This window comes from Miscanthus floridulus, chromosome 9 (assembly GCF_019320115.1).
Source record: "Miscanthus floridulus cultivar M001 chromosome 9, ASM1932011v1, whole genome shotgun sequence".
Classification (NCBI taxonomy): domain Eukaryota; kingdom Viridiplantae; phylum Streptophyta; class Magnoliopsida; order Poales; family Poaceae; genus Miscanthus; species Miscanthus floridulus.
The window spans coordinates 8,170,977-8,192,249 of record NC_089588.1 but is presented as its reverse complement, the minus strand read 5'-3'; the positions used below and the strand labels follow the sequence as shown (position 1 = coordinate 8,192,249).

The window sequence follows — 21,273 nt, the reverse complement described above, 5'->3', positions numbered from 1 at the left end:
CTTCCACCATCCAATGGTGACCAGCTAGTTCTGGAACATAACAAGCCTTAGAATCCTTTACCTCAGCGACACTAGTATGTACGGTCAATTTCCGGATGCTCTTGGAGACATGACATCCCTTCAAGTCCTTGATCTTTCAATTAATTATTATGATGATGACTATGACGATGGGAAGGACCGCATCATGACCATGGATCTAAAGAATCTATGCAATTTGGAGGTTCTCAACCTTTATTTGTCTCACTTATATGGCGACGTAGCTGAGCTGTTTAGGAATCTACCTCGATGTTCACCCAACAAATTGCAAGAATTGGACCTCGGTTCGAACCATTTAACCGGGATGTTACCAAGATGGATAGGGCAATTCATGAGCTTGGTTGTTCTGAATCTTCGTTGGAACAACCTAAACGGACATGTCCCATATGAGATTGGTAAGCTTAGTAATCTGACCATTCTGGATCTAAGTATAAATAAACTGGATGGCACGATAACTGAGGAACACTTTGCTAGTGCAAGGAGCTTGCAACATATAGACTTGTCATATAATGCCCTCAAGATTGAGATCAGCTCGGACTGGCAACCACCATCTACATTAGAGTATGTATCATTTGCATCCTGCCAGATGGGCCCACTGTTTCCTGGGTGGCTTCAGTGGAATGTGAGCATCGCCTATCTTGATATCTCGAGTGCAGGTATAGCTGATAGGCTTCCACAGTGGTTCTCCGATGCCTTTTCAAATGTCGAATTCATGAACATCTCCAACAATCAACTCAATGGAAATTTGCCGGCTGATATGGGCTCCATGTCACTTCAGGAACTCTACCTCAGTTCAAACAAATTAACTGGTCAGATACCCACGCTGCCACCATACATAACGTGGTTGGACTTATCCAATAACTTGTTGTCAGGACTCACTGGTCACTCTACTGTTGGATCCGCCAATCTAGAATTGTTGTTTTTGTTCTCCAACCGACTCACTAGTCATATTCCTGAATCCTTTTGTAAATTTCAGAGACTGAATGTGTTGGACTTATCCAACAATTTTTTGGAGGGAGAACCACCGTTGTGCCTCGGGGTAACGGAATATATGGAATTTGTAGCCTTAAGTAACAATAGTTTGTCAGGAAAGTTCCCGTCTTTTCTGCAAAACTTGACAAATGTGGACTTCCTAGATTTGTCTTGGAACAAATTCTCTGGACGATTGCCAATGTGGATTGGAAGCTTAACATTATTAAGAGTTATACGATTAAGTCACAACAAGTTCTTTGGTAGCATTCCAATGAACATCACAAACCTTTCTTGCCTTCAGTACATGGACCTAAATAACAATAAAATATCAGGCTCTCTGCCGATGAACCTATCAAATCTTAAATTTATGACAAACACATCCATGATGGGTTGTTATGATGGCCGTGATAGAATTGATTTTGATCTTAATAGTTTGTCTACGGTCTGGAAGGGGCAGGAATTGAACTATGGTTCCATTAAAAGAATTGTGGAGACAAGTATGACGAGCATTGATTTATCTTCAAACGACTTAACCGGTGAAATTCCAGAAGAAATAGTTGCTCTTGTTGGGTTAGTGAATTTGAATCTGTCAAGGAACCACTTGACTGGAGTTATTCCAAAGAAGATTGGGGAAATGCGATCACTGCAATCATTGGACCTCTCGAGGAACATGCTTTCAGGGGAAATACCAGCCACTCTGTCAAATCTGACGTTCTTAAGTTACTTGGAATTATCATACAACAATCTTACGGGAAGAATTCCATCGGGAGTACAGCTTCACTGGTAGAGAACCGAGCTTCACTCCCGGTGGGGAACCCCCTCTAGTCCCGGTTCCCCACCCGGGAGCAAGCATCCGGGACTAAAGGGGGGGTCCTTTAGTCCCGGGTCAGGAACCGGGACTAAAGGAGGACCTTTAGTCCCGGTGGGTAACACCAACCGGGACTAAAGGTGCCTCCTGACATGCCACGATGGCCGGCACCTTTAGTCCCGGTTGGTAATACGAACCGGGACTAAAGGTTTTTTTCTTTTTTCTTTTCTTTTCATTTTTTTGTTTTCTTTTCAAAATAGGTTTTTGAAGTCGTATTGTACGCTGCTAATTATACATTTATACGCGCATATAGTATGTTTCGGTTCAAGCACAATGAACGTATTAAATCACACAATTCAAGCATAGAAATATATATATATATATATATGCATGCATGCATCATATATATATTTACATGCATGCATGCATATGTGTATTTTACATTATATTATTTCATGTGCATATATTACAAAAGATTGCATTACAGTTGTTGTGACATAACAAGTTTCCTCTCATCCTCTAGCTTGGCTTCAATGGCAGTGTTGGGTCGAAGTAGAACTCGCCCTTGGAATCGATGACCTGCTCATTAAAAAATCCGGCTATAGACTCTTGAATTGCTTTGATTTGGTCTTGCCGTATGACCTTTTCCTCCAACCATCGAGTCTATAGGTTTGAATTAAAGGAAAATAAATTAATATATGTACATATATATATATATAAAGACATAGTAACACAATCAATAATAATAATTAAATGAATATATAGTGTATTTTTAACGTACTTTGAGTCTCTCTGTAGGAGTTCTTTGGGAGAGCACCCTGATAAACTTGCAAACATAGTAACCATAGTAGTTGTTCCCCTGTTCCTGCCTCAGACACCACTTTACGAGAAAAAGATTTGTCATCCAATCTGGTGATCCGGTGAAAGCTATATGTTTAATTAATAAAGATGATGCGATTCAGGGGACTTACTTTCAAAGGGATTACATTCAGTGGCGCTTTGCATTTTTCCATGTGTTGCTTCTCAATAAAGGTTTTCCAAACACTGCCCAATAAAAAATTTGCCACGTCATCAGATATAGTTAATCATCATGTTTGTGTGTATATATAGTTGCTAGAGATCCCGAAATTACCTCTGGATAATATCTATCATATCTTGGTAGTCTTGTTGTGGTTTTCTCATCGAGTCATAGATTATCAAGTGACTTTTCACCAGATCGATGTCCATCAATATCCAGTGATTGCTGCATGTGTTTATAGGATATAACGCATAACACTCATTAATTAACTAGAATCAACATATGAGCCATTAAGGATATGATCGACATGATTAACACTCACTTGAAGTTATAGGGAAAGAGTATATCCTTCTTGTGGCGTTGGTTCACTAAGAAGTTCATGAGGTTACTCTCTGATTCAGACTTCCAATTAGTCTTTGGAGTAATTGGGTCTTTGAATATTATATGGGGATCAACAAAACCAATTTCATTGCAGCCTTCCTTTCTGAGCTCTGTCATTGTAAATCTGCATATATATAGTACTTGTTAGGATAATTTATATACATATACACACATATGATGAGTTTAATAATAGATCGAAAGAATTATTACTTACAGGCAATAGCAGCTAATGATAACTTTGTCCAGAGAGGTCAGGTGGCATAGTTGATGAAATTCTGCAAAGTCAACATACATAACATCATCGCCACGGAACCAATGTTCGTCTCTAATTCTGACACCAACGCAGAAGTCTCCACTGGTAGACGCCTGCATGTACCACTTGTTTAGCAGGTACATTTGCGTCCCCAGATCAGATAAGGCTTGAGGGTTGTATAGACTCTGGCCTAGTACAAATTTTTTCTTCCAAATATCAACCTCCGCCGTACTCTCAATGTTTCCATCACCAAACATCTGGTAAAGGTCGAGACCAGTCTCATCAAGAAATTCACCAAGGTGATCCAAATCGACATCCGGAGGTATGTTTGCCAGATGCATTAATCCTAAATTCGAACCATATTCATTACCAACAACTAGCGGGGGGATTGATTGGTGCGCTTGTTGTCCGAGTTGGGCAACTCCTTTCCCTGCCCACTTCTTTTTCTGTGCCGCCTCAATTGACTTGGTGAGAGTGCGGTCATAGTCTGATAACGTTGATTTGGACGGCTTACGAGATTCCCGCTGTTGTTGCTGGTAAGAAGTCACCTTTTTTCTTAGAATATCTGGAGCTATGAAGAAGTACGGTTTCTCTGGGTTTCTCCTTGCTTCTTGATTCATTTTAAGTTTGTCATAGAATCTAGACATGTCTTTTTTATATGCATCAGTTCCTTCTTCCTTCTCTTCAGATATTATTTTGGGAATAGCCCTTGGTTTCACGGTGGCTTTCTTTGCAGGCGGGGACTGGTTCTTCGTTTGAGGGGCTGGCCTCTTGCTAGGCTTCTTGGTAGGCGGGGGCAGGGGAGGCGTTGGAGACCTCCTTGGAGGTGTTGGCAGCGGCGTTGGAGACCTCCTTGGAGGTGGCGGCTGCGGCGTTGGAGACCTCCTTGGAGATGGTGTGGATGCAGCCTCGTCTTCCAACACAATGTCATCGTACAGAGCACTATGAGATCTGGCGATTGAACAATTGGATTTAGGTTGGGGGAGGATCTGCTACAAAAAAAGGAATGACATATTATTATGAGCAGATTGTTAATTATTTAAGCCAATACAAATTAACGATGTAGTGTTTTCATCCGCACGTACCTATGGTGAGGTAGTTCAGGAGGAGGTGGAGCCGACATCCCTGGAATGATGATGTAGCGCTTGCGCCAGAGAATGAATGTCTTCTCCGCTTCTCCTAGAGTCTTCTCGCCATCACCTCCAGGAATGTCAAGAGGCAAATCACTAAAACCTTTTTCAGCTTTATCTACCGAGATGGTAGCATATCCTTCTTGGATTATATTCCCATGAATCCTTGGTGTCTTGGTTCGGTCGATAGGATTAACAAGACCGATAGCCACCTTGATTGTGGAATTCTCCTTCGGAATGTGTAGCTCACACGTTGTACAAGGTTCAGTGACGTCATCCACAGGGAAGCGCAGTCCTGTGTCCCCTTGATTTGGTATCTCCGTGGAAGCGCAGCTACTTTTCAACTGAACAGATTGGCTAATGTTGATTCCTGGCTCTGATGCCTGCTTGCTTGCACTCACTGCTATTTGCACTTGCCTTCTGATTTCCTCCTGCATTCTCGCTTCAAGTTTTTTTCCCGCTCCTGTGCTTCACGCACCGCTTCCTCCAACCTCTGGAGCCGCTGTGCCTCTTCTTCCTTCTTTCTCTGGCGACTTCTATATCAAGGTCTGTCCTGAGGGAATCCATGCTCCCACGAGACACTTCCTTTGCCTCTAGTTCGGCCACCATGTTCAATAGTCCCGATGGCGTATGTCAGCTCATCCTTCTCTCTGTTGGGCCTGAACGCACCACTAGCAGTAGCTCTCTGAGCATAAAACAATCTTTCTGCTGCTTCTTGCAGTCTTGCACCATAAACGCACTTCCCTGTCTCCTGGTCTAGTGTTCCCCCATGACCGAAAAACCAATTCTTTGCACGTTCTCCCCACTCGAGTGATTCTGGTCTAATACCCTTGGCAAGAAGGTCTGCTTCCATTTTGTTCCACTTCTTAATGGCAGTCGGGTAGCCACCTGATCCCAAGGTATGGTGGTATGTCTTCTGTTGGGCATTACGTTGGTTCTTTATCACCCGACTCACACCCTCTTCCGAAGTCTTGTACTGTACAAACTCATCCCAATAGGGCCTCTGCTTTGAGATCGGGCCTGGGACAGTAAAATCTGGTGCTATGTTCTTCTTGACATACGTCGTGTATAGGTGTTTCTTCCAAGTCTGAAACTGGGTGGCCATCTTCTTCATTGCCCAATCCCTAACTCGCTCCTTTAATTCATCACCATCTATTATATCATCATAACCATCTGTTTGGAGCGTGAAATGTACCAAGACATCATTCCAAATTAACGCCTTGTCACAATCGGAGACAAAACTGATATGAGGAGCATTGGTCTTCTTCTTCCATTCACGGGTACTAATCGGGAGCCGGTCCCGTACAAGGTAACCACAGTGGTGCACAAATTTCATTTTATTCGTCCCCCCCTGGTTCTCCTGTATCCACATTGAACTCCGAGATGATGAAGCGGCCCTCCAATGGCTTTTTGGGACCTCGAACATTTTTACTCTTCGTTGTAGTTGTTGATGTCGATCCAGAGGGCTACAAAACATAAACATTATTTTTAATGTCATGAGCACACATAAGACATATGATAATATATATAGCTAATAATAAAAAATATATACTTGGCCAATCTGTTGTTGCTCATTTTGTTCAAGAGCTAAGTACTGACTCCCGTCATCTGCATCCTCTTGCACGTTATTTTTAGCACCATCATCGCCGGCAACTTGAGTGCCAGTGTTGATCAAATTCATCATCAACTCCTCCTCATCCATGTTTCTCGGGTCGGCCATCTAGCTTCAAAAAACAAAACCAATATATAGTACGTCAAATCTTTGCTTACATGCGTAAAATCTACGAACAATATGCATTATTAAATCTTGCCCCTCAGTCACGGACGCAATTCGCCACACTAGGACGAACTACGTCGGTACTAGGGCGAATTAGGGCTATACATAAACGGCCGAGGGCAAATTGCATCGGTGACTAGGGCGAACCACGTCGGTGACATCAACAGCGCGGTTCGCCCTGGTGTGATTGTTTAGCATTAACGATAACGATAATACGATGTTGCGGGCCGGGGCGGTGTCGGTGCGTGATGTTGTGATCCTATGTACCATGTGAACCATGTAGTCATTCATCATATGAGAAAATTCTATGTTGATAATGTAAGTATAAGTCATTATGAAATGTAAGTATATGTGTCTTATTGCTAATATAACCATTACTATTTCTGAAATGATAAGAATTTATTTTCTTCTTCTACAGGCGATCTCTGATGCTATGATATAAAGTTTGAAGATAGTCTTCCCGGAAAAAATATGTAATGCTCATATTACTTTAGCAACATTAATATATTATATCTGTATATTCAAAGTTGCTAATATAACCAAAACTGCTTACATCATCACATGTGATATTTTTTATAAACTAAAAAACGCTTAGTTTACAAACTGGGTATCAAAATTGAGTTCCAATTTGACCATTATATATCCTACAACAAATCCTTCAAAAAAAAAGACCCTACATGAATATATTTGGATAAAATTTCGTTAACAAACATTGATCTATGAAGATAGAAAAAATTCTTCTATTGAAACTGCATCTTGGAATAATGGCATATCATATAGTGATGAATATATGGCGGTTGATGGGCTGGATCATTTTCAGCTTTAGTGACAACGACAATGGTTTCCAAATAATATATAGCGTGTTTATTATACAAGCCATGGATTTACATCGATCTATAATTAATTTCTAAAGTAATTTCATTGGTGGTCCTTAATTAAACTTGTCATGAGTTCAGGTCCCTAGTGATCTTAAAATGTATTTTAGTACCATAAAATGCAGTTTTTGACACTCTAAACTTGCTAATTTATCCATATAATATCCAAATATTCAAAACTTGCGTTAAGATATGGTTTTGAGATGTGAGCTTGACAACTCCATCTTTTTCTCTTTGGCCTCGCTCGCTGCATAGAGTTCCAAATATTCATTTTCAATTCCTAGATTTTGTGATTCAAAATTTGGAATTTTCAATCGACCTCGAGCGTTGACATGGCTTACACCAAAGTTGTAGTTTTCGACGTGATCTATAACTCGGCAGTGGAGGGCTCGGGCGAATGTACAAAGAGATCGACGAACATATCACCTCGAGCTCGGTAGTGGAGGGCCTCGGGCGCGGTGGGGCCACGGGCGCGGTGGAGGGGCCTCGGGCGCGGAGGAGGGCGCGGTGGAGGGCCACGGGCGCGCGCGGAGGAGGGGCACGGGCGCGCGCGGTGGAGGCCGCACGAGGAAGAAGAGGGCGGCGCCAGGTGTCACGGAAGGCGAACGGACGCGATGGAGGCGGCGCGAGGAAGAAGAGGGCGGCGGTGTTCGACGAGGAAGAAGACGAGCGGATCGATCTGCGCCAGGCGCTGGAGGTTATATATCAGGGAGAATTACTCCCTGGTGCCATCCACCAACCGGGAGTAAAAACCCTTTACTCCCGGTTCGTATTACCAACCGGGAGTAAAGGTATACCTTTACTCCCGGTTGGTAACACACACCGGGAGTAAAGGATTTTTTTGGCGGGCCATGAAACTGCAGCCTAGCTTTACTCCCGGCTGGGCTTCCCACCCGGGAGTAAAGGTGGCCTGCAGTTTCGTTTCCCGCCTATTTTAAGCAATAGTCTTGTTAAATACAATAGAAATGCAATAGTTTTTGTTAAATACATAGTAAATTAAATAAAAGGCATAAAATTATTTTGTTAAAAATATGAATTTTCTTTTTGTTTATTGCACATAGGAAAAATCTATAACCTAACTTTTTTTATTTTTTGTTAGAATTATAAAACATAATGTAACTAATATTTATTATTTCATTAATGCAAAAATGTAGTGTTTAATTAAAATTATTAAAACTATTGGTTTTGGACAGGAAATTTGTTTTCACATCATTTTAACGTTAATATTTTAATTTTTCATCACTCAGTATCCTAATTTACCTTTTTGAGAGAGAAATCCCACCAAATCAAACATTGATTTAATTTGAAACATGACATAATAAACATCTGAATTCACAATTATTACATAATATCTCAAACACACACTATATTAAATCACTATATCATCAAGTGGGCACAGCAGTGAACTTCTTCTTTACGTATGTCCCTTGGTTATGATCGCTTCGTAACCATGGAGTGTCCTCATCATTTACCAAGATGCTAGGGTCTTTGTTCACTTTGAAGGGCGGAATTCGGTCATCCTTTTTATATTCTTCTGACATGTCCGACTTGTCCTCAATTCCCACGATGACTCTTTTCCCTGAAAGAACTATGTGGCGCTTTGGCTCTTTGGTTGAGTCATTATCGTTTTTCCCTCTTTTTGGTTTGGTAGACATATCATTGACATAGAACACCTGATTCACATCCTTGGCAAGGACGAATGGTTCGTCTTTGTACCTAATATTACTAAGGTCTACTGTTGTCATTCCATACTCATTGTCTACTGTTACCCCGCCTCCGGTCACCTTGACCCATTGGCACTTGAACAATGGGATCTTCAAAGTAGGTGCATATTCTAGTTCCTATATTTCATCTATGCGTCCATAATATGTCTGCTTATTCCCATTCGGGTCTGTGGCATCTATGCGGACACCACTGTTTTGGTTGGTACTCCTTTTATCTTGGGCTACTGTGTAGAATATGTTCCCATTTATCTCGTACCCTTTGTATGTGACGATATGCCATGATGGTTGCATAGCCAATAAATACAGTTGCTCATGGATGCTCTCATCACCTTGACATTTTTTTCGCAACCAACCGCTGAAAGTTTCCATGTGCTTATGCGTAATCCAAGCTTCAGTCTTCCCTGGAAACTCGGATCGTAAGAGATCCTTGTGTGTCTCAATATACAGATCTACCAAAGAGGAGTTCTGTAGAACTGTGTAGTGCGCTTTATTGAAATAATCATCATCCGTACCAATATATGTTTTCCTCCCTAGTGTCCCCTTTCCGCTTAGTCTCCCCTCATGTCTCGATTCAGGAACACCAATCGAGTCAAGGTCGGGAATAAAGTCAACACAGAACTCAATGACCTCTTCTGTTCCATAGCCCTTGGCGATGCTTCCTTCTGGGCGAGCACGGTTGTGAACATATTTCTTTAGGACTCCCATGAATCTCTCTAAGGGGAACATGTTGTGTAGGAACACAGGACCGAGAGTGAAAATCTCCTTGACTAGGTGAACTAGGAGGTGTGTCATAATATCAAAGAAGGAAGGAGGGAACACCAACTCAAAGCTGACGAGACATTGAACCACATCATTCTGTAGTTTAGCTAGATCAGTTGGATCAATTGCCTTCTGAGAAATTGCATTGAGGAATGCACATAGCTTCACGGTGGCTAGACTGTACATTTGGAGGTAGAATTCCTCATAATGCAACTGGAAGTAATTGCGTCATGAGAACGTGACAGTCCATGGGACTTTAAGTTACATAATTTCTTCTCTGGCACATTTATAATACCCTTTATATTCGAGGAGAATCCAGATGGTACCTTGATGTTGTTTAAGCATTCAAACATGATTTCCTTCTCCTCTTTGCTTAGAGTGTAGCTAGCAGGACGTAAGTAATGGCGTCCATCATCTGTCTTCTCTGGATGCAGGTTGTCTCTTTCTCTCAAACAACGCAGGTCCTATCGTGCTTCAAATGTGTCCTTAGGCTTTCCATACACACCCATAAAGCCTAGCAGGTTCACACAAAGATTCTTCGTCAGGTGCATCACGTCGATCAAGCTATGGACCTCCAGGACTTGCCAATAGGGTAGGTCCCAAAATATGGACTTCTTCTTCCACATGGGTGCGTGACCGTTAGCGTCTTTCGGAATAGGTTGGCTTCCATGTCCTTTTCCAAAGACGACTTTCACATCATTGACCATATCGAGTACATCCTCACCAGTTCGGTTGCGAGGCTTGGTCAGGTGGTCTGCCTTCCCTTTAAAATGCTTGCCTTTCTTTCTTACGGGGTGATTTGCAGGAAGAAATCGACGATGGCCAAGGTACACGACCTTTCGACATTTTTTCAAGAATACACCTCTAATATCACCGAAGCAGTGTGTGCATGCATTATATCCCTTGTTTGACTGTCCTGAAAGATTACTTAGAGCAGGCCAATCATTGATTGTTACGAACAACAATGCTCGCAGATCAAAGTGTTCCTGTTTGTACTCATCCCACACACGTACACCTTCTTTATTCCACAAAATGAGAAGTTCGTCAATAAGTGGTCTCAGGTACACATCGATGTCATTGCCAGGTTGCTTCGGGCCTTGGATGAGCACAGGCATCATAATGAACTTCCGCTTCATGCATAACCAAGGAGGAATGTTGTAGATACTTAGAGTAACAGGCCAAGTGCTATGACTACTGTTCTGCTCTCCAAAAGGATTGATACCATCTGTACTTAAAGCAAACCTTAAGTTTCTTGCGTCATTTGCAAACTCCGGGAATTCTCTGTCGATTGCTCTCCACTGGGATCCATCAGCAGGGTGTCTCAACATATTGTCTACCTTACGGTCTTCTTTGTGCCATCGTAACAATTTTGCATGTTCTTTGTTTCTGAACAGACGTTTCAAGCGTGGTATTATAGGAGCATACCACATAACCTTGGCAGGGATTTTCTTACGCGGACGTTCGCCCTCAACATCACCAGGGTCATCTCGCCTGATCTTATACCGCGACGCATGGCATACCGGGCATGCATCCAATTTCCCGTACTCTTTGCCACGGTACAGGATGCAGTCATTAGGACATGCATGTATCTTCTCTATTTCTAGCCCCATAGGACAGACAACTTGTTTTGCTTCGTAGGTAGTGGCGGGCAATTCATTGTACTTCGGAAGCATCTTCTTTTGGATTTTTAGTAACTCTCCAAATCCCTTGTCAGATACACCATTCTTTGCCTTCCATTGCAGCAATTCTAGTGTGGTTCCCAACTTTTTCTGCCCTGCATCACAAGTTGGGTACAACAATTTCTTGTGATCTTCTAGCATCCGCTCGAACTTGATCTTCTCCTTTTCACTTTCACATTCTCTTTGTGCGTCACGAATGACCTGACAAAGATCATCAGCCGGCTCATCTTCTGCGGCTACCTCTTCTTCAGCTTCTCCCATTGCAGTATCATTGAAGCACGCACCATCAAGAATAATATCATTGTCGTCCCATTGTTCTTCTTCACCTTCTTCCATTACAACACCGGTTTCTCCATGCTTTGTCCAACAAATATAGTTTGGCATGAAACCCGACTTGAACAAGTGTGAATGAAGAGTCCTTGAGCAAGGATATTCCACCGTATTCTTACATATGGCACATGGGCAGCACATGAAACCGTCGCGTTTGTTTGCCTCGGCCGCACGTAACAAAGAATGCACGCCGTCAATGAACTCTTGGGAGCGGCGATCAGCATTATACATCCAATGACCGCTCATCTGCATTACATGACATAAATATCATATTAAAACCTAGATCATAATTAATTATTTATACAACATGCGTGCCACCACAAAAGATACAAATTTATGAAAGCATCGCTACAATGTAGACAATCCCAACTACCACTAAAAGAACTAAAGCTAAAATACATTTCAGGAGCACAAGGATTTCGCGACCAATCTCTACTAAAACAGACAGATCCCCCGATTGTGCAACATCTTTGGGCTTCTTCGGCTGGATCACTGCCTCATTAGCCGCCGTATCTGCCTGTTGTGCAAGATATTTTTGCACGAGTTCAACATACTCTTCCTCCCAGTAGAAGCCTGAACATCGTCCACTGCCATCCCATTGAAATTAAAACAAAAAATTAGAACTTTAATCACAACCATCATGAAAATAGGTATAAACTAACCATAATCATTAAATACGATAAAATAACTCACATTGCGATCTGGACACTTGTAGAAGATACGATCCTTGTTGGGACCCTCCTTCTTCACTCGGTACTCCATCACAATCTTCGTCTCATCACGACACTTGCCGCATGGAATGAGAGGAAGGCCCGGCCTAAGTCGCTTTGGAAACCCATGAGAGGCCGAGGACCCGGAAGCAGTTGCCATCTACTCTCTATACTCATTTTTTAATACACTATAAATTTATCCTTTTATAAACAAATAAAATTATCTAGATCTCTATACTCATTTTTTAATACATTATAGCTCAAAAACATGTTTTAATAAATAACCATCCATACTAGTTGACCTTGCTTACGTGATCATCTCGGCGAGCATTTCTCCACCGGACGGCACCGTACTTGGTCAAGGAAGAGCTCCGATTCTACGAGGAAGGGAACACGGTCTTCCACGACCGTTGTCGCTCTCCCTCGTAGACTCAAAGCTCCTCCTTGATATCCGTTACCGCTCGGTAGAGAACATGCTCGCCGAGATGAACACGGTCCGCAAGTTCAACTAGTACGGATTTTATATAATTTTCTAACTATTTTCTAAGTTTATATTTATATATACTACGTTTAGGTACGGTGATTGACAGACTACTGCGACGATATCGGGACATGTGAATAAATAACCATCCGTACTAGTTGACCTTGCTTACGTGATCATCTCGGCGACATTTCTCCACCGGACGGCACCGTACTTGATCAAGGAAGAGCTCTGATTCTACGAGGAAGGGAACACGATCTTCCACGACCGTTGTCGCTCTCCCTCGTAGAATCAAAGCTCCTCCTTGACGTCCGTTACCGCTCGGCAGAGAACATGCTCGCCGAGATGAACACAGTCCACAAGTTCAACTAGTACGGATTTCTATAATTTTGTAACTATTTTCTAAGTTTATATTTATATAAACTTTAACCTTCTTTCATGTAAATATGCAAGCTTGAAGTGATTTTGAGCTCAAATTGCTTACAAATGAAAAAAACCACAATAAAGAACCATATATATATATATAGTGAACAAAATGACATAAGACAATGGTGAAAAATGAGAGTATGAGATTGATAACCTTTACAACTGAAGAATCGACGGAGGAATCGAAGAAATCGACGGAGGAATCGAAGAATGGATGGAGGAACAATGGAGGGAGGGAGGAAGCAAGAACACTAGTGCAGTGAGCTTCAAAATGTGCTGAGCTCGGGCTCGGGGAGGAAGAAGGAGACGGCCAATATATAAAGGGAGGACATTTAGTCCCGGTTGGTGGCTCCAACCGGGACTAAAGGTAACTTTCCAACCCCGGGCGCAGCCACGGCCCGGGAGTAGACCTTTACTCCTGGTTGGAGCCACCAACCGGGAGTAAAAGTATACCTTTAGTCCCGGTTGGTGGCTCCAACCGGGACTAAAGGTCCCTGCCACCTCTGTCTGGCGCAGTAGCCGTTGGGCAGGGACCTTTAGTCCCGGTTGGAGCCACCAACCGGGACTAAAGGTATTTCTAGTCCCGGGGGCAAAAAATTCCGGGACTAGAGCCCATTTTGGCCGAGGATCAAAGGTCTGTTCTCTACTAGTGCTTGATACCCTGTATGCAGAGTATCCATCTATGTACATTGGCAACATCGGTCTTTGTGGACATCCTCTTCAAAACAATTGCTCGAGTGAGCGTCATGCACCAAAGCAAGGTGGCCTGGGAAGAACCGAAGAAGGTTATGGGATACCATTCTTCTATCTTGGACTCGGGTGCGGCTTCGTGGTTGGTACATGGATTGCATTTGGTGTTTTGTTGTTCAAGAGAAACTGGAGAATTGCTTACTTTCGACTCTCGGACAAGTTGTACAACAATGTATATGTCCTTGTTGCTACATGGGCAAGAGCAAGACAAACACAAACTGATTAGCAAGCATGAAGCAAAGGCGATGGTCGGCGCTTCAACTAAAATTAGCCAATGCATGCATGTATGAATAATGGAAGTGGGAGAGAAGCCTGTTCAGGAGTGCTTTGAATTTTGTTACTACCAGTATTACATATTGCCATGGTTTTCTTTACGAAATGAAGATTTGTGTGTCCGTGTTTATCTCTTATATCATGTAATAAACTGAGAACCGACACTTGATCATTGGCCAACATTAGTGTTTGTTGTACAAGATAGATATTAGTTGTTAGTATATAGATAACATAAGTATGTTGTAAACTCTGGCTGATCTTCAGGATGTTGGTTTGTAGTCTGTACAAGACGTTCGCATGGTCAGCTCAGGGCGCTATATAACACGTAGACGCGGCCTCTACAGAGGTTAACATGCTTCACCAAGTTTTACAGTAATAATTATTTCCTTATGATGATGAACATTAAGACATGGTCGATCAATTCCATGTAGCGCTTCAGGAGGCACTACATCATTGGTCCCTGTGGGCCATGGTAGTCGGATCCGGCAACCTGAATACGACCTATCGTTGCATGTTCTGAGCTCATCGTCCACATTGGGGCTTGTTTGGCTGCTCCCGTATCCACCTTAGTCCATGTGGGTTGAAGTGGATTGAGGTGAATACAATGTGCAGCCAAACAAGGCTTGGCGTGCCGTGGAATTTCAGTGTACCTAGGCGAGGGATGATATGAATCAAAATATCATGGTCTCATCTGCAACCAAAGTGTTACATATAAGCAACATTCACTTACCATACACATTGAACAAGAAAGCAGAGAAGAAGGAGAGCAAATTTCTGAGAAATTGAAGAGCCCAAGACATGAGCACAGCTTAACTGGTGGAGCAGTAGTATACTCCTACACCTGCAGTACCGCTACCTACAAACTGGAGAACGCTGCTAGTCAAATCTCAAATGGGGTGCAAAATGATCTGGGGATAGTACTCCAGGCACAATTGAGATGATGACTTTTTATGATCAGGCAAATAAAAAAATAAAGTTTTCATAAAAAAATAAAAATAAAGTTTACATATAGTCACCAGCATGATCTTTGTTACGTACCATCGCAAGGGAATAATCATGTTCAATCTGCCCACACTCGACTCAACACAAAACTGCTAATATGGTCATAATAACAAAACAAAAACTGAACCACGAAATGATGATGGTCCGGTTCTTGTTCTCTTCATCATAGACGAAAAGCAACACATAAGGCAGTCTAAGATGATAAGCAAATGATTTATTCACAGCTCTAAACAAGTTATAAACTAAATCAGGCACCACCAAAAAACAAGAACGCAACTTCACCCAAAGGCTACAGATCGAACTGTGTAACCTTTATAGAGTAAATCTTAGCAATTCCAACTTTCCAACAACCAACGGCCACTTGCAGGTTGCTAGCTGCAACGGCTGCTGCTGCATCTCTCCCTTCCATAGCTACCTTTTAGGCTTTTACATACCACATGCTGGGACTTGGATGGTGCTGGCGTCTTCGCCGCCCTGGGCGCGCCCCTGACCGGCCGTGGCCCGCGGGGCTATTTTTCCAGTGGAGCGAGACGACGACGTCTGCGAGCCGGCTTTCATGCATGGACGGCGCTAGCGACGACAACGCCTTGGGCCTGTTGGCCCTGTGCGCCCGTGGGGCAGTTTTTCCAGCAGAGCCGGAGGGAGACGATGCCCGCGAGGCGGCTTTCACTGACGACAGCGCCGGGGACGCCAACGTGAGCCGCCAGCGCTTGACGCGCGGTGCGAGGTCGTCGGTGGGCCCGAGAGTACGTGGCGACGGTCCTCTTGACGGCGGCGGTCCCGTTGGTGTTGAGCGGAGGAGCAAGAGGAAGCCATGTGTGCAGTGTGCTGTGGGTGTAGCGCGCTTAGCTTCCTCGGCGCTGGAGGGGGGAGGTGACGTACCTATGCGGTGCAGGAGAGAGGCATGACGGTGTGGTGCGGGCGACAGCTGCTGGCTTTGTGTAGTGAAGGCGTGAAGTAGGAGGACGTCTCACCTCAGACAAGCCTGGTCACGATTACTATCGTGCTGAAATTTTATATTATTTTTGAACATTTAACGACTCCCTTTGAAAATACTCTATTCTAAAAATTATTGTTTTTTTTCATGCCATGAGCTCTCGATAAGATCTAAAAATTCTTATATTTGAGTTTTTTCATTTGATGTCCTTAAGATGCTCAAAAAAATAATATAATATTCCAGCAGCATATTAATCGCGTATTATGGCTTGTCACCTTAGAAAAATAATATTATTCTTGTACGGTGTCGAATAAAGATACTTTGTATATGAAAATTGTTGTTGTCGATGAGATTTATAAATTCCTAGTTTTGAGTTTTTTCGTTCAAGATCGTTAAGATGGTCCAAAAATTAATACAAACTTCAGGGAGCCAAACAGTACTGCCGCTGACATGTGGGTCCCATCTGTGAGATCCTCGACATGCCACATATGATAGCGGGTCGAACCAAACCCAGCACCGGCTAAGACTGCAAGAACAAAGAGTACTAATTATTACACGCCCAAAGCAGCTGATACAACACGCAGACCGTTTACAAACTGCACACCGAACCATCTAACGGGCTGTTCGGATGATGGTTTCTGCGGCCGATAAGCCGGCCGATGCTGTTTTATTGTGAGAGAAAAACATTGTACCATGGCTGATAAGTTAAGCGAACAGGGCATAAATTAGGGAGCCAGATTAGGTGACTTTACGGAGCAAAGTTACATTGTAACTTTCCTGTGATCTCCACCCTCCATTCCGCATCCAACGACTCAGCACGCATTCAAAGCAAAAGCCTACAACGCTTAGCATTTTTCGTCCACTCTGGCAGCAGTCTGCGGCTGGTCCATGTCGGAGCTCCGGCGGGCTGCCTTCCCTTGCGGCGAGGAAGCGGGAGTCCAGCAAGTCGTCAACAAGCTCACCCTTCTTTGATGATGATGCTAACCGTAACAGCAGTCTGCTGCTGCTGGATTGTTGTAGATATCCCTTTGTGCAGGGGGGAAATGGGGAATGGGTCACTGTCAAAGATTTGGTGCAGCGAGATGACCTGCCGAATGAGGACAAGGACATTTGGCTCTCCTACAGCTTGTGCCGGCTTTTAGCAAGGCGCTACTATGGGTTCCACTGCGCCGAAGAAGGAGATGACAAGGTGCGCCGTCTTGCGCTGGCAGACCTGGGAACAACAGATGGCTACAAGAGGGCATTCACCATTGCTGAGGTGTAGTTGGCTTTCCTTCACGATTACTTCTTCACCGCCTCCCTCCCAATCATAGAATCAGGATTGAAGTACATTGATGCTGCACAAAAGTTAATGGAGGCATTCACAATGATCATTTCAGTCTTGTCTAGTGCCATTCCAATCGCGATTGCAGCGTTTATGTCATCGTGTACACTATTTGAGACCCCAATGTCGTTGCTCGTTAAAAATCTTTTGGCCATCTATTGGCGTCCAATACACACTGCTATTCGAAAACTCAATGGTCTCCCCAACGACCGCCTCATCATCATCCGTTTTAGGCCTAATCCTAATGCGCAGGATGTTTTTGACCCGTTTCAAGCTCAAACTGGTGGTGCTTACTGGAGGAACAAAATAGGCCAATACTCAATTCTCCAAGACTACAACCGTCGTCGCTCTCCCAAGAAGGCACTTGTCGCCTGGTTCCACAGAATTGTGCTATCCCAACCATCGTATGGGTTCATCAATCATCTCCCAGTAGAAGAAGAAGAAGTCGATATGCTGCAGCTGGACAACATGAGAGAGTTGGTTGCCGATACTCTCCGAGATATAGATGGCCCGCCAACAAACGGTACCAGATCTCTGAAGATTAACATGGATCAGATAAACAGGGACGAGATAAGCAGGGGCAGTGCTGGTTATGACTGTTTATTGACCTGCAAGCAAGAAACTCACACGGACACCATCCACATATGGCACATAGCAACCCGCTACTGATCAGCCGGAAGGGTTCCCCCGATTAGCCGACACCGACACTTTCCATGAAGTTGCCACAACATTGTCAAGATATTGCGCTTACCTAGTGGCCTTTCTTCCGGAGTTCGATCCTCCCGGAGCACAGCCTGACCACCAAACAAGTGTTTCAAAGAGTCTTGCAGGAAGCACAGGGTGCACTAGGAACAACGCCTATAGAAGAAAAGGAGAAGCACACCAAGATGCGAGAGCTACCGCTACCGCACCAGCGTGAACAGCAGACGACCTTTCAAAAGGGTGTTGAGCTGGGACGACAACTTGAGATGCTCAATGACGACAAAGGTACGCTGGAGGGTAATTGCAGAGTTCTGGGCGGAAACAATCTTGTACGTCGCGCCGTCCGACAACGCGGAGGCACACATTGAGCACCTGGCCAAAGGCGGGGAGTTTGTGACCCACCTCTGGGCATTGCTGTCCAATGCCGGCATCCTGAAGCGGGCAACAGGGGAATGGCATCCGCTGCCTGCTTCCACTACCACAGAGTAAGCAATATGCGGGCTACACAGCTAGCTAGGCGTAGGAAGCTAATACATCCAGCTTGTTATAATATTTTGTACTCAACCCTCCAACTGATGTGATGTTAGGTCCTACAAATTTTGATTTTTGATTTTGTCAGTTTATTCTATCGAGCTTAACTTCATGGGTTTTGTTTGCTTATTCTGCAGAGGACCACCAACGCACCAACTCACGGAAGCATTGTCCTCTTATATTGATGAAGCATCAAAACATCTTCCATGTCTTTTCTACCAAGGTTAGCAATTATACACTTGTTTTCTATGATTATATATGAAATCTAGCTTTCACTTCTAACTAGTTTCCTTCTCACCATAGACAAACTTCGGAACCTCCAACGAACGAAAAAGGAAATCAACTTCTGGAGGATCACGATCAATAAGGTAATCTCTACTACATGTTCTATTTTTGGATCAGCATAGCTGTTTCTTTGCTGAGAGAATTCCTGATTTTTATTGTTATGCATGCACAGTGCAAGTGTAAAGGTCCAAGGAAGATGCAACCTAAAATTAAGCTATTTCACAGGCCTGCAGTGGCCGTTAGAAGCAAAGAAACTTGATCCTTCTAGCTTTGCAATGAGCACAGTAATGGTCAGCTTGTGCTTTTGTGCTTAGCTACATACTTACCTTTTATTGAATCTGGTGAATCATGCTTGGGCTTATGTGACCATGTTCCGAACCAGTAGTGTTGAACTTCTTATGTTGTGTTTCAGATTTTCAGTTTGTCAACTATGTGTTGGACCCGATGTTGGCCTCATGGATTGGCTTGATTTGTTGAACATGTACTATTCAACCTAGCTGTGTGTTGAACATGTTGTCTGTAATCAAGCTATTGCGCTGCTTATTACTCATGTGTACTGAAGCCTTCGGCTGTGATGTTGGGTCGTCAGGCCCATTTTGCTATTTCGTTTTATCTGTCCGCCCTGGCTTCATGTGTTTTGATTTGAAATATTATTTGGTGTAGGTCATCCAGTTCGTGTTTCTCATGTGTGTATTCAAGCCTTTTTGACTGCAGTGTTGGGTCATGTCCATTTTGGTTTTGATTTTATCTGTCCGGCCGGCCTTAGCTTCACGAGTTTTGTTCCCTTATCATCCACTTCGCATATGTATTGTACTTTCAAGTCATTAGTCATGTACTTGTATTTTTGAGTTTGTGACCGAATAAGTTATTGGGATTTGACCCAACGTCAAATACTGTTTATCATGACTGTACATGTCATGTCTTGCATCCTTAATTTGTTCTTGCTCCAGGGATATATGCCCTGCTAATCCATTGCATTGTATCAGGAGCATAATTAATACCTAATTCAATTTCAAACCGTGTACAGTGTGTGAAATACAAACAAACAAATACCAAAATCAGAGCTGATTTTTTCAAAGAAAAAACAGAGCTCACAGCTTCACACCAGTTTCGAGAACCCCAAATTTGGTCTCCTCCCCTGCAGTCTACAGGTACATGTCCCTGCGTCACCAACTTGCCAACTGGCTGCGGGAGAACAACGCCTGCCTGCTCTGTAGGGCAACTTCTATTTTGCCGCTCTACACGACACGCCAACGTTATCGCTGTCTGAACATGGTGTGCCTCGTCTCCATATTTCTTTTTTCTTATTTTTCAGGGCCACGAGAACATTTGTGTTGTCGTTAGAACTAGCAGGGAGGCCCGCGCAAATAACACGGGTCTAGCTAGATTTTTCTTTTCATCGTATAACATTTGGATTTTTCTTAAATTAACTTTTGTAAATAGTTTTTTGTTTGATTACATTAGTCATCCCTATCAATCTAAATTACATCACCGGTACGGACAACCATATATCAGCCAATCAATTTCTTTGTTTAAAACTAATGTTATCTTTATTTCATCTTTTTTTCCTTTCCTATCAAGTAGATGTAAATTTCTCAGGACGCCAAATCAACATAGTATTTAATTTCTTTGATAAGCTTCATTTCTCAATAGAATCTACCAGTTTTCATCAGTTCCTTCGTCCTCTTCTAAAAATTTGAAGCTTGGACCGCCTTATACATTATGGGCATGTTTGGGACCGCTCTACTCTAGTTTTTGCAGCTCCGCTCCAGCAACTCCGTAGCAGCTCCACTGTGGAGTTTGTGGAGCAGATGTACCGTTTGGCACACAGCCTAGCTCCAGCTCCAGGAGTGGGTTGTTTCCATGCAAATGGTCTATTATGCCCCTGATTGACGAAGCGTTGTCCTCTTCTATTGATGAAGCATCAACATCTTCCATGTCTTTTCTCCCAAGGTTAGCAAATTCAACACTTGTTTTCTATGATTATATATTAAAATCTAGCTTTGACTTCTAATTAGTCTATGGTTAGCCTGTTCTTTTGAATTTATCAGCTATGGTACAGTGTTTTCTCTCATAACAAATCAGCCGTACAAATCAGCACAAGCGGCTT

At 43.2% G+C, this 21,273-nt stretch overlaps 1 protein-coding gene and 1 long non-coding RNA gene across 2 annotated transcripts; both read left to right on the top strand.

Moving 5' to 3' along the window:
* The first annotated feature begins 109 nt into the window (after positions 1-109).
* LOC136479169 (receptor-like protein EIX2) lies at positions 110-14,335 on the top strand. The gene is made up of 3 exons (XM_066477120.1): positions 110-1,777; positions 5,475-5,478; positions 14,010-14,335. The coding sequence occupies exons 1-3, from the start codon at positions 110-112 to the stop codon at positions 14,333-14,335; spliced, it is 1,998 nt and encodes a 665-aa protein (XP_066333217.1).
* A 4,818-nt stretch (positions 14,336-19,153) lies between these two features.
* Positions 19,154-19,659, top strand: LOC136482229 (uncharacterized). The gene is made up of 2 exons (XR_010765009.1): positions 19,154-19,246; positions 19,336-19,659. It is a non-coding gene; the product is annotated as an uncharacterized lncRNA (long non-coding RNA).
* Positions 19,660-21,273: the final 1,614 nt, after the last annotated feature.

Excerpts from the sequence above, each read along its gene's own strand:
- LOC136479169 (XM_066477120.1), top strand. The coding sequence starts at position 110 with ATGACATCCCTTCAAGTCCTTGATCTTTCAATTAATTATTATGATGAT.